Source organism: Melospiza georgiana, chromosome 6 (genome assembly GCF_028018845.1).
Source record: "Melospiza georgiana isolate bMelGeo1 chromosome 6, bMelGeo1.pri, whole genome shotgun sequence".
Classification (NCBI taxonomy): Eukaryota; Metazoa; Chordata; class Aves; order Passeriformes; family Passerellidae; genus Melospiza; species Melospiza georgiana.
In genome coordinates this window covers 30,764,186-30,778,395 of record NC_080435.1, presented here as the reverse complement: position 1 = coordinate 30,778,395, position 14,210 = coordinate 30,764,186, and the positions used below count along the sequence as shown (strand labels likewise).

Below are 14,210 nucleotides of genomic sequence, written 5' to 3'. Positions count from 1 at the left end.
CCTCGCTCTGTGTTTTTAATGAGGCCAGGCTGGGCTGGGAGGCTCCTGCCTATCCTGCAGCTCTGTCATCTTGCTGAGATGTGAGGGGAGCAGGAGAGGAGCCCCGGTGATGAAATGATGTTTGTTCCCTGCCCCTTCTCCTACTGCACCTTAAGTGATGATAATTTCTCAAGATGTTCTTCCCTCAAAGGAAAATTCAATTGATTTTGCTCAGCCCATCAGTCTTTCTCAACATATCTAAAATGCTCTAGATAGCTTGGAAAATTATCTTCTAAAATATAACGACTCTGATTCTACGCTTCTGACTTTAATGGTGTCAATTTAGTGGGGATTTTTACCAGCTGGGGATTTTCCTCAATGTCTCAGCTAACAGTGGTGTTCATCTCTGAGGTTTTGCATTTTAGTGAACGTTTACTTGTTATATATTATGTAAATATAGTCCCACATGTGAGATTGTCACAGGATTGAAATAATCAACTTAAAAATGTCTGGCAAGATAGGCTGGAAACCATACAATCACCTTAATATTTACTATTAAATCACAAGATTTACTGACATAAGATTGCTTTATTTCCTTCGGCAAGGAGAGGAATTTGCTTGGTGACTGTTGCAGCTGATAAACACTATCTCAATTTTGCATCTTCCTTGCAACCCTAAGTATGTTTCTATTTTAAAAACTCAAGGCAGATGCACCCTGCCTGGAAGTCTGTTGTATTACACTCACACACCTCAGCTGCTTAAACCCTGCTTTTGTGGTTTATCCTGCACTGGAGATACTTCTGGTTTCTGGTCCCTGTTTAAATTAGATTAAAAAACTATTTTCCTATGAAGTTAAAGGAAATTATGACCATACAGAATGTAATTTTTTCAAATGAAGGACATTAGCTGGGCTGGGGTAGGGTGTAAACCACTGCAATCATTTTATCTTTGAACTCTGCAAGAACATGAAGGTCCAATCTATAGGAGTGTTATTAATAGATAATAGGAAAAGTTCTCAAGGGCCACATAATGGAGGCACAGAAAATGGATGAAAACAGAGTTTATAACCTATTCAGCATTGGCAAGGCCAACAGGGAGAGAAATGCACTCCCCATCTCACATGCAGCACCCCCAAATTCTAGGGGCTGGGGACCCAAAGCAGATCTGTGAGCAAGGAGCAGCTCCAGGAGCAGTGCAGAGCTAACAACCAGTAGTAACCATCAAGTAAAGCTCACACAGGTTTAATCATCTTCTCCCTTTCCCTAGGAGCTGGAAATACGTCCAGAACAAAAACTGGACCAGTGGCCAAGACTATTTCTTCCATAAGCAGCACCTTTTGCTTCCTTTCATTTCCAGTGGACTTACCTTAGCTTGGAGGAGAGAATATAAATAAACATTAATTAAATTAAAAATGCATTTATGACATGGACACAGCTTCTACCACAGGCCAGACCTGAAGCTTTGCTCATTCACACTTAAGCCTGAATTTGCTATTCAGACACAGCCCAAAATGGTCCTGCAGGTAAGCAAATCCCAACACCTTCATGCCTAGATGATGAGCAGTATTCCTAATTTTATTTTGTGGTGTAAGCACATTTTATCAAGCTTCATTAATGAAGTGAGCCAGTATATTGCTGCCTCTGAGTGGCAGGGTTTGAGTCCTGCAATGGATCAGTGCCCCAGGGGAAAATGTCCTGGGCCAAGGCACAGAACCATCACCTCCTTGGACACTCAGGCACTCCCACTACCTTTTCTAGCCCATCAAACTCTCATGGAACAAATTAAGCTCTCTGTAATAGTCCTATAAAAAAAAGATGAGCCCAAAATAATATTAATTTTTCTAAATCCATGTTAATTTCTCATTTATTTCAGGCTTTACTAGAGACTCAAAATTTACTGCGCACTCAGGTTGCAAATTTTACCTTCAACCTTGGATTTTCAGGAAAATTTTACCACACAGGTAAGAAGGAACTTCATGCAGTTAAATAGGTGACAGAATTTTAAATCTACCTTTAAACATTCCCTTTCTAAATAATCAGAGGCTCTGAGACATCATTTTCCCAATCTTTTATATTTCATCATACCTATCACACCTGAAAAACCTTACTCTGTCTCCTGAGGAAATAGAGAGATCTCTGCAACCACTTTGCCTCCTTTATAACACTAAGATTTACCACCACACATCTTTCAGGAAAACACCAAGGGCATCCTTGTGTACCTGAGCAGTTCATCCATAGTGTGTCTTTACCCCTTTGGACACTGAAATGGTGGAACATCTATTTATTCTTCTTTAAAACAGAACGGATTATGCTTCATCTTGGTTGGGTTTTGTTATAGTAAAAGTGCAAAGTTTTATTAGGTGTATATCTAAATGTACGAAAAAAATAATGGGGAAAAGTAGGTTTTTTTCAAGAACCACACTCTACTTCACAAGTTAATAAGGCACTAAATTGACCTAAATCTACAATCTCTTCTTCTAGTTCTTTTTGTATTTCAAATACCCACTTGTTTCCTCTCCATCCCTAACTTGGGCTTATCAAAGAGACCCACAGCTGCCTCACAAACTCCATTTTCTCCCTGCTCTGTCCCATTTTGAAGGCCTGGGTTAAGTTTCTTCACTTGCCTATGCCTGAGTGACTGCAAGTGAATCACAAACCCCAAAACCAGCCAGCATTCACTCTCAAAATGCAGGGCACAGAGGGAGCAGCCATCAGGCCTTTCTCTTCAGTATGGAATTCTCCAGTAAACAAGGTTGTTTTCTTTTTCCTGCAGCACTCCCATCATAGGAGAGCAGCTTCCTTAGAACTTGCAGAGTGCTGCAAAGAGGGAAGCAAAGGGATTCAGTGACTCTGGGAGAAAGGTTCAAAGTACTGCTCTCCTTGTGTAGTGGCATTCTTCAAAAACCACGGCAGAAATGGAAAATAAAAGCCAAGAGCTGAAGTGCAGGCACTGAACAGGGATCTCTGGATGTTCCTGCCAAGTAAACAGTGACATCCGTGGAGCTTTCGCTTCCAATGAGTTTTGCAAAACATTAAAGGGCCTGTAAGAAGACAGGATTTCTGTGTTTGCATCAGGAGACTGATTTTGGCAATTATTTCTTAGACTGAAACAAAATGAAAGCATTCAAATTGCAACGAACACAAAGGAAATGTGCTAAAAACCAAATATTGTTGGGTGGCTTGAAGGTGAGGTTACTGGAATGTCACTGTGCCTTTCCAGGCTGGAAAAGCAGGGCAGATGTGTCTGCAAATGGTGGCAGCAGCATTGTGTCCTCTCTCAAATTGAAGGTTTTCTTTGTTACAGCCACAAATCTTTGCTTCTGCCTTAAGCAGATCCCCTTCACTAACACAGGAGGTTTTATTGGGTTTCCTTCAAGATTAAATCTGGTCAAAATTGAATATTGAACCCTAAGAAATATTTGGAAGCCTTTGCCATTACAGCTTCATGCTTTCCACCTAGTTGTATTTTAAAACTTGTTTCACACTTTACCAGAAATGATCAGATTTCAATTAACCAAGGCTAATAAAGGGGTAGTTACAAGGAGGATAGAGGGGAAGCTTTGAAAAGATTTCATTTTTATCCATATGTTGCCTTTATGGAGAGTACTTGGTATTTAACAGTGACATTATTATCAGGACAAAATGGAAAATAACTGATACCTTTTCTTTAATGCCAAACATCATCATTTGTCCAGCTTTCAAAAGACCTGGAAAACAGCATTAATATTCCTGGCACTGTTTTGTCATATTAAATCCATCAGCCAGGTTATGGGGATAAAAAGATAGTGTGGCATTAAAATAAAGTAAATAGAGAAAATGGGGAGGAGGTGGTTTTGAAGATCATTATATATTAAAAAGAAAGTCCTACTGTTTATATTTAATATTCCCATAGTTAGTAAACATAATAGGAACACAGCGAGACAAGCCAAGGACACCAGGGTTTTTGGCAGACTCTTCTGTGTTTAAAAAGCAATTATGGGCCTTTTTTGCTTTCTAGTAACTTTTTTGTTCCTTTCTTCCCTCTGCAGGGACTGAGGAGGAGGATAAGGGTGATGACCTGCTGCTGAGATCTGTGGATGAATTCTGGTGGTTTCCCCACATGTGGAGTCACATGCAGCCACACCTCTTCCACAACGAGTCCTCCCTGGTGGAGCAGATGATCCTCAACAAAGAGTTTGCAATGGTGAGGAAGAGTTCCCAAGAGATTTACTGGGATGCCTTCACTACCGTGGCCATGCCTTCCCCACTGGTTTCATGCTTGTCTATACAATACCTCTAATTTACTCAGGCATGCAAACAGAGGCATGAGTGAGGTTAGAAACTCATCCCAAACCCAGCCTGTTTGTGACTAAAACTGAATTTTGTCTTGGCCTTTCCCACTGACACAGGCTCTCTGCAGAGGCAGCAGCCCTGCCCCAGTATCCTGGCAGGACCATGGGGATCAGAATCAGTGCAAACACAGCAGACAGCAGTTGGCCTAAACAGCTTTAGGCAGCACTTTGTACACAGGTTATCAGCTTGGCAAACTCTGCTGCAAAATACTCAGTAAGGCAGGGAGGAAGCTGCAGTGAACTCTAAACCTGGTGTGTGGTTTGGGACAAATCTTAATGCTGACAAGTGAAGCTTCTGGGTTTCACTGTGTCTTTTTAAATGACCTGCTTGGAAAATGCAGGTCATTGAATACAGCTAACCTCTTGCTGATATTGACAGATAATTGTGCTTCCCTTTTCCTCATTTGTGCTCTGAACTTCCATGAGCCACCCTCCCCCTTGCCCAGACCTCACAGTACTTGTACTATTTACAGCCTTTTCAGGATAATTCTGCTGGCTTATTGCACATGGCAAAGAGAACCTGAAATCCATAAATGCTGGCTTTGGAAAGACACTGTGTGGTCTTTGGTGAGGCAAAGCCAAGCAACCAGAAATGCCAAGCAACCAGAGCTGCTCACAGGAGCTGAGGGACACAGTGGGGCTTTCTCAGCTGCTTTGGGAACAGCAGTTCCCCAACCCTTCCCAGCTTCCAAAGGCCAAGCCCCTGCCTCCCAACCCTCACATCCGCCAAGGCACATCAGGAAAAAGGCAGAGGCAAATGCCTGAACAAGCAGTTGGAAGCAATTTATTCCCTTGTTTATGGAAATACTTTCCAACCAACCTTTAAAGAAAATTAATTAAAAATGGCTTAACTGTTTACTTGTTATGCCAGACTTGCCTCCCTTCCCATCTCCTGCTTGGCAGGATGGCTTCCTTTGCTTTCTACACTCCTGCTTCCCTGTCAGCCTTCCTGGCATGGCCTGTTCATGCCTTTGGTGTAGCCTGGCCCAGAGACACAAACAGAGCTGAGACTTGAAATGCAAGAGTAATTTTTAAAATAATCCATATCTCAAAAATACACAACCCCTTCATCTTTAAACCTCTGGGGAAATTCTAGTATTTTCAGGAAGCATGGAGTCACCCAGGTCGAGCCACCTTTGGGAGTAAAATCTATAGCATGGCCTGAAAACAGAGCTGGTAATGGAATCTGTTTGTAACTTCCACTCCAGAGAGATAAAGCCTGTGTCCTGAAGGGTAGAGATTCCTTAGGGTGCCTATAAATAAGGAGCTGATGTCAGTGAAAAGCTGCTGTTATTACACTTTTATTTCCTGCTAACATTTCAGCAGGGGTTGTATCAACCCCTTGACCTTGAATCTATATGAGCTGTACCATTTACTTATGAGAACATTTCTTTTCAAAAGGCTTCCTCTGAAATTCTCTCTTGTGGGAGAAATTCATCTTCCCTCTATGACAGCCTCCCTGATAGCTATCAGAGAGGTCCCAGCCATGACTTCAGAGTGGTTTCATTCCTCCCTGGCTGTCTCATCCTCAGCATCATGTCTTACTTAAGAAACAAATTCCCTGTTCTGCAGCTGCACTTCTCTAAGCCCTCCAAGTTAAAGCAAACCTCTTCCCATTAGTCTCTGATGTCCAAGGTGGATCCAAATTTAAATTAGACGTCTGGAACAATACATGGAAAATTTGCTTGATGTTACATGTGTTTTGTCTGTTGTCCACTATATTATACTCAGGAGAACGCAGCTTGATGCTGGTGCCATTTTCTCCTGCATTTCTCATTTATTGACCATATCTCCCTACCTCCTGTTTTGGCTGCACATACAGGTGACACTTTGTGTCAGCTTCTGCAAGAAAAGCTGCAGTAATTATTTGGAAGTGTGATCACATTAATTCTTCACCTAAGGTGCTATTTCTTTGTTCACATTTTTTAAACATGGCTAAGAAGGTAACAACGTTTTCTGGAAGGGAGAGCACACCATTATATCCAAGAACAATACTCAAGGTTGCTGAAGATGCCAAATAACACCCAAAAGTTCTGTTTATTATGACCTTTTGTCTCCTCTGGCTGGTTGATAAAAGCCTTGGCTCTGTTTCACATGGCTTTATCCACACCTCCTAACAAAGCTCTGTAAAATGGAGCTTACAATTGCAGCCTGCCTCAAATAGCCCTGTCAGCACACAGATAGAAATCAGGTACCTAAACAGCTTTTTACACACAGAACTAATTGCTAATTAGGTATCTAATTGCCTTGATCTCAGTGCAGATATGGACACCTCTGTGCATCTGCCTTCAAAGATTCCCTTCCACGCACATTGCATGTGAACCAGGAGGCTGCCTTCACCCAGAGCCCTCCAAATTGTTCCATGCATCCCTGAGATATTTATCATTTCCACTGCCTCCGTGGTGAGAGGAAGAAACTTGCTCACATCCTGCAATAAATGTCATTGTCCCATTGCTCTGGATCTGGTAGGCAGCAGGGGAAATTTGCCTGGCAAAATCCTTATCCAATTGTACCTGAGTGATGGCCCCACAGCTGCACCATGCATAGCCCCATTCCCAAAGTCCTCACAGCCAAATCTCTCATCAAGCATGAGATCCTCAGCCCCAGAGGAGCAAGAGGCAGAGGTTTTAACTGTGCTAAAGTTACAGGCTACCCAAAGCTTTGCTATCCCAATGTCATCCTATTTATGCAAATATGGAGGGTGTGTTCCAGAGCCTACCTAAGGAAGTGGGAAATTAAAATTATTTTGATTATCAGTTGGGTTTGAGTTGATCGTGTTTTGTGGTTTGGGTTTTTTCTCTATCAGAGAATCCCAAAATCCATTAAAAACATTAATGAACAAAATCTCAGGTTAAATTTTACAAACTGATAATTCCTCAAGTACTATTCTCCTTGTTTATAGGCTTTGCAATGGATACACAGAGAGGCAAAAAAATTACTCAAGGGGAAATCTCTGATAGCATATATTCCAAAAATAAAACAAACCAATAAACCAATAAAACAAACTTTCCCTGACATCAATAACAAGATATTCCTCCTCCCCCTTTGTACATCCTTATCTGACAAAAACAAGTAGAATGTATCTAATCCAAAGCCTGTAGCTCTTTATTCCATCCCTGGTTTGTTTGCTCAGTGATTATCTTCTGTGCTCATTTGTGAGTACAAAGCCCAAAGCACAGCAGAGACAGGGCAAAAACTGTCACTGGCTCCACGAGGCAGCTGGGAGCTGACAGGAAGGAGAAACAAAGATGTAGAACTAAATAAATCAATTGAGGACCTCTCTAGCAGCACTCCTTGGCTCCCACCTCCTGCTTACAGCCAACTGCAGATGCACATTAGCACTTCCTCTGCCTGCACTTCTTGAGCTGCTCAAACCACAAGTACAGCGGGAGCTTTTAATACACCAATTAAATCCCAGCAATGGGAGGGCTCAGTGAACACAGAGTCAAGGCTAAAGCATCTACATGTGATGAAAAGAGCCTCATTTGGCCCATTATTAATATCTGTACTTCATGTGGGGAAGGAGAGCTGCCCACTGCCTCTAAAAATGGGCTGTGAATAGAGGATAAAATCATCCTGTGCAGCAGGATCAGATTTATTCTGCCTCACCTTATTTTGTTCTGAAATACTCATTTGCTGCATCACCTGCTATCAGACAAAGCCAAAAGTTTGTGCAAACTTAGCAGAGGTTGAATTTAGCTTTTGCATCTAATAAAAGCCTTCACACCTGCACCTTGACTGACTGTGTACAAAGACCTACAGCAGACATAAAATTTATTAAATTAAAAGTTAGCATTCTTATTTTCTCTAACAATGGCAAATCATACCTACATTCCAAACTAAACCAACAAGCACAAATTTTGAAATCAAAAAACCCAATGTACATTTTCAAGGCAAAAATCAGGCAATTGCTCCTTAGAATACACAAGAAAAATACTCAGTATTTCTCATATCTTGACACACCAGTATACTCCTCCTTTAACACATGAGTTTTCACTCCCCAAATAAGTTTAATAACAAAAAATCAGAAAATCATTAAAAGGGGGACACACAGTATTTAATCTTCCCAGGTAAACTGCAAATAGAACTGCCCAAAGAAAACATAATTATTTGATAGTTGTTTTTTCTTAACTCCATATTGGCTATTGGATGTATTTGTGTGATGAGCTATGCAGTGAGCAGGTTTTATTCAGAGACTAACTTGTGTTTTATGTTGAGAACTCCTGAAAAACTGCCAGATTTGATTTGTGAATGGCAGATCACCATTTCAGCATTCTGTCGCCATGGCAATTCCAGCATCAAACAGCCAGGAGATAAACAGGATCTTACACATATTCATCCAAATCCCTACTTTGGGATAAGTCATCCGGAGCAGTGTTCATTGTCAACCCTAGGACACATTTGCCTTACATCTCTGTTTCTGTGTACTCCCTACCCCACATTTTGTGAAGGTTTGTCCATGAAAGCTGAGACAGGATATTCAGGTTAACAGTTTCACAGTCTGAGCATCACAGACCTCCCAGGCATGGCAATAAATGGCCAGATTCAAAGAAATCTTTTGATACAGCTTTTTCCTTTTTACATGTCCATGGCAAAAAAAAAAAAAAAAATTAAATAGAGAACAGGGTGATTTACCATCTGTCATTATAGAGCTATCCCTCATTCCACCCTTAAACTGACTCATGCCTCTCAAGTAGGTAACAGCATTAAGAAACTGAAATTACTTTATGTCCTCAGTAAATGACAAAATAGAGAGTTTGGGTTTCTCTTTTACAGGATTGGTCTGTAACCAGAGGTCTTTATTATAAGGAGTGGATCATTTAAAGTGGTTGCATTACGTAATGTAGGAATTAGTGTTTCCTACAGATTTAACCTCATTTTTGCCAATGAATCAAAACCCTTTCTTTGTTAAGTACTTGATGCCCAGCAGAACCTGCTGTTCCTGGAATTAAAGTAATCAATGGATAATGTGGGCAAAAGGAAGGACAAAAAACCCCCCATAAAATAATCATCTCATATTTTAGCCATTTCTCTCTGCAGATCAGTTTTAAAGGAGTAGAAAAGGGCTGACCTGTCTGGTAGTACTGGGAGCAAGATGAATTTGTGTCTTTGGAGGAAATTTGCAAGATAACCTATAGATTATATGATGAACACGCATATATTTCCATAGAGGAATTGAGCTAAATATAAATATTGATAAAATGTAAAAGTAGTCCAAGCTATTTTTTGCTATACTCTAACACCATGTAAAAAATCAGGAGATTCAGAAGATATGAGGAATATTTACTTATAAAACTAGGAAGGAATCTTTCTCCTATGCCAGAACTAGGAATCAAAACCCCATATATGTCACTGCAACATTTTTTTCCGTCTGTTTACTAGCTTAGTAAATAAGCAGCAGTGGTTCACTAGATTACCTTTAAAAAGAACAAGGCAAAATATGTGCAATATGTAATGGAACAGGAGGCAAATCTATTCCATGCAACAGCAATGGAACATAATCCAGAAGGATTACTTCTTCCTCATTGCAGTCACCCAACTGTAATTCCAGTTCCTTCCAGCTCATGCTACAGTAGGTACAACTCTGTCTAGGGACAGCAGCTTCTCCAGTGCCACAGCGTGCAGGAACACAGCTTTGAATGATGACGTGGGAGGGTGTTCTGTGTGTCCCTAATGTGTCCATCCCTGTGGTGCCCTACCCTGCAGGAGCACGGCATCCCCACAGGCGTGGGCTACGCGGTGGCCCCGCACCACTCGGGGGTGTACCTGGTGCACGTGCAGCTCTACGAGGCCTGGAAGAAGGTGTGGCACATCCATGTGACCAGCACAGAGGAGTACCCACACCTGAAACCTGCACGGTATAGACGGGGCTTCATCCACAATGGCATCATGGTACACTGCATTTCCATGTTCATAGCAATACTACTGCAGGGACTCCAGAGGGGGCTGCTCTTACTGGAGGCCTCGCCTCTGCCAGCATCCTTAACATTCCTTAAAATTCCCCAGGATCCAGCAGCTGTAAGGATGCCCAAAGAGTGCATTTGTTAGGCAGTTTAAAAGAGGGGGACAAAAGTCACACAGTCTCAGGCAACTGTAGAAGTGTTCCTCAGAAACTAAATGTGCTTGTGGCCCCATCACTACCAGCCGAGTTGTGGCTGCACTCTGTGAAATCATTAAATGGCCTAAGACCTCTGTTCCCAGCTCTGCTTCATCTTTATGCATGAAAGGATTAGAAACCCATCACCTGGGAAGGTGAACAGGTGTAAGTAATCTCCTCCAGCACTTCTGCAAAGCTGAAGTTTCAGCTCTGCTGCTGAAATTCCCAGAGGCAGGACTGGGACACCTGCCTGACTCTTACACCCCTCGCCCAGGGGAGAGAAGTCTCCTCCCATGCACTTAAAAGTGCACAGAGGACAGAAAAACTTAGCAAGCCCTTTGGCCTGTCCTACCAAGCTGGGTGTTCTAAAGTGAACTGACAAATATTCTAAGGGATGGTTTCAAGTCCCAAAAGCTGCTCTGAATATTGCCTGTGCATACCAAGTGCAATTTGTGATCCCCTAAACAAGGCAGAGGGAGTGGCTCAAAAGCAAATTCCTGCAGAGTCCAATTACTGCTGGAACAGACTCAAGATCAGCAGTATTTTTACACATGTACCCAAATGCTCTACAAATGCAGGTTTTGGTTGTTGTTTTAACTGAGTAAAACTATATAAAATATTGAATTAAAGGAAACCAAAGTCCTTCCCCAGGTTGATTATGGCACTGCAATACCTGAATAAGCTGCTGTTCCTCTGTTCCCAGGTGCTCCCTCGACAGACCTGTGGCCTTTTCACTCACGCTGTTTTTTACAAGGAATATCCTAGTGGTCCTCAGGAGCTGGACAAAAGTATCTGAGGAGGGGAACTGTTCCTCACCGTTCTCCTGAACCCCGTAGGTACCTTCTTGTGCTGTTTTTGGATGTGCTGACTGGCAGGGAGGAGGGAGGGGGAAAGGGAAGGAGATCAGGTTGGGAAATCAAAACCAGGACCACTTGCTCAGACTTAACAAGCAGTTTAAGAACAAAGGAAAAAAGTGTCTTCTGCCAATTTCCAGCTACAACGGTACCTGCAACAATTTCCTGGGAAATGCATTAATTCCAGCTCCTTATTGTTTCCCAGCCTGAAGCCAGGTCCCCCTGAGAGACGTGTGAAGCTGAAACTAACCTGTGAGGGTAGAAAAAACTGATCTTGTTCATTTTTTTTCTTTTTTTCATGAGCTTAGCTCCTCAGGCACTCCTCATATAGCTCAATGGAAACCCCAGGGCTCAGGCCTGATACTATTCCTCCATCACCAGCTCCTAAAAACAGGTTTTGAGCTGCTAAAAAATGCCCGGTACCATTTAAGACAGGAGCCTAGAGGTGCAAGGAGCAAGCAAAAGAGCCAACCCCCCTATGTATTGATTATTTTTTCTTGACATTGTCCTCCCTCCTTCCCATTGCACCCAAACAAGCTGCACCAGGCACAAGATGAATGTCCCTGTCTTTCCAGGTGGCCTCATTTTCAGTGAGTTTAAACTCACTGAATTCATTGACTCCTCTGCAGAGCTAAAGCAACTTCAGATAGAGCTGACTCAAACCCAGGTCACTTTTATTTAGACACCTAAAAATAGATTTTTGGTGCTCTACAGTTAGATGCTGGTGAGTGAACATTTGGCTGGGTAAGTAAGTTGGTGTCCAAGTGGGATTCAGTGGTCTTAGAGAAATGGAACTTTTCTATCAGAAATTTTTCTATACCATACACATGACAGCTCACTTGAGAATAAAACAGATCCTTCTTCTTTATCCTGCCTCCCCACTACCTGCAGTTCTCTCAGGCTGGCTTTTCTTCCCATGCTTTCCTGAACTGTAGCTTGGAATTCACACTGAGCTTTATCATCCTTGGATGAATACCTGTGCATTTCTCACTTAGGTGAAGATTTCCTCAGATTTGGGCAGTGCAGCAGCCTGCAGCAGAGCATGTACAACTCCTAACCCCACAAGCAATGCTTAGAACAGCCCAAATTCCTCAGCCAATCTGTGTCCCAATAACTTGAGAGTGCCCTAGATATTGGTGGTAGTATTTGAAAAAACTGCCATGATCAACTTTTGATTAAACAGTTTTTCAAAAGATATATACAAACTCCATCCCTTCCTCAGATCATGGTTAGCAATTTCAGCAAATATATTACAAATACCTATTAAGCTCAAATACCAAAAATGTTTGTGCTTCCATGAAGCAATATCACACAGATGATTAAATTAGAAAGTGCCCAAGGGACACTGCATTGAAATAAAGTTTGCAGAGAGATTGTCAAGGGGATCTTCTGATGGAAATTTTTTTTTTTTAAATGGCTTCTACTAAATACTCTGTGACTCAGAGAGATATTTTCACTGTCTAATTTATGAATCCTAAAGATGAGTCATGTCTGGCAGAGATGATTTAGTAGTAGGCAGAGGAGGGATAAATTCCACCAAGACAGACAGAAATCAAACCAACTTCCTTGGAGTTTTAATGAGGGTTACAAGAATCCCAGGCAGACCTTTCCAGGATCCAGCTAAGGCAGCAGGCTGCTCAAGTCTGCAGTTTGGGGTACTTACTCTTTGCATAAACACTTCAAAGAAAAGCTCATTGAAGTTAGTGGGGAAGGCTCAGCAAACAGACTGGCCTTGAAATAAACCCAAATAGCCAAACTCTTTCAAAGGTATCAATCCAGCTCCCCTCTGAAGGGTTTCCTTCATGTGGAGGCTAAGAGCAATAACAAGGAGCTTCAGATGTATGTACAAATAATAAATACAAATACAGTTTGGGGCAGAAAATTAATATTATCTTCTTGGACTTTTGCTTTACTATTTGATACAAGTAAGAAAAATTTCAGTTTAAAGTTTCCTATCTCCCTTGCCAGACAAAAGCTGACTGTTCCATCAGAGTTAAGTTATAATCATCTTTGATGTTATTTACTATGTGGTTTGACAAACATCAAAACCCAGTTAGTCACTAAATCTTAATTAGGATAGACCTCCCAAAAGCTGTAGCATCAGCACTTGCACAGCAGCAGTGAAAAGAGAGCAGCAAAACCACCACACTCACTAGAAATAAGGGAAGAGGGAAAAATTACATCTAAAGCTACAACCAACCAAAATGTAAAAAAGCTTTACAAAACTGGTTTTGTGCCCAATCTAATTTTGATGGCAAAATAAAACTTGTCCCAACACTATGATTCTTGTAACAGCATAAGTATTTCTATTAAGTATAGGTAGATCTTAAACCAAGAAAACACATTAATACTCCAAAAAGTACATCGCTGCTCATGATGTATCTTCAAAGACAGGAGTGCAATATCAAAGAGCATCTTAAAATAAAATCACCATGTCCTTAATGGGAAAGTAACACTACCCAGCTATGTAAATATGCTAGAAAATTCTCTGATTCTGATCAGCATTATGAAAAAAAATATTTATGTTTTCTGCAGGTGTGCAGCATCCCACAGCTCCAGCAGCAGAGGCAAAGTCAGCTTGAAACTTGTAAAAATTTATTTTCTGTTTAAAACCACGTTGAACAGCATCATGTGATTTTTTTTCTCTTCCTAAACCTTCTCAATTCTTTACAACATTTTGCAGTGCTTTGAGATATCTTTTTAACATTTGCTTCATTGGGTTATATAAGATGAAAAAAGAAAGCTTATGGCATTTCAAAGGAGTTCAACATTTCAGTTATTTTCAGCCTTTTAAAAATTCTACCGCTCATTATTTGCTTAGCTTAATTGTGCTTTAGAATAACTTTTTCTTCTCACAGAATATGTTCGTACAATCTCCCTCCCTCACTGTTTATTTCACCAGTGCTGTGCCACATTGGTTTTCTTTTAAACCTCTTCCCATCAACTCTCC

General features: G+C 41.3%; 1 protein-coding gene across 1 annotated transcript in view; it reads left to right on the top strand.

Moving 5' to 3' along the window:
* The window catches only part of LOC131084824 (bifunctional heparan sulfate N-deacetylase/N-sulfotransferase 4-like), a 79,725-nt gene that overhangs the window by 44,002 nt on the left and 21,513 nt on the right, over positions 1 to 14,210 (top strand). The window contains 4 exon segments of the mRNA XM_058026578.1: positions 1,852 to 1,939; positions 4,007 to 4,161; positions 10,016 to 10,201; positions 11,110 to 11,238. Coding sequence (XP_057882561.1) covers positions 1,852 to 1,939; positions 4,007 to 4,161; positions 10,016 to 10,201; positions 11,110 to 11,238 — 558 coding nt within the window.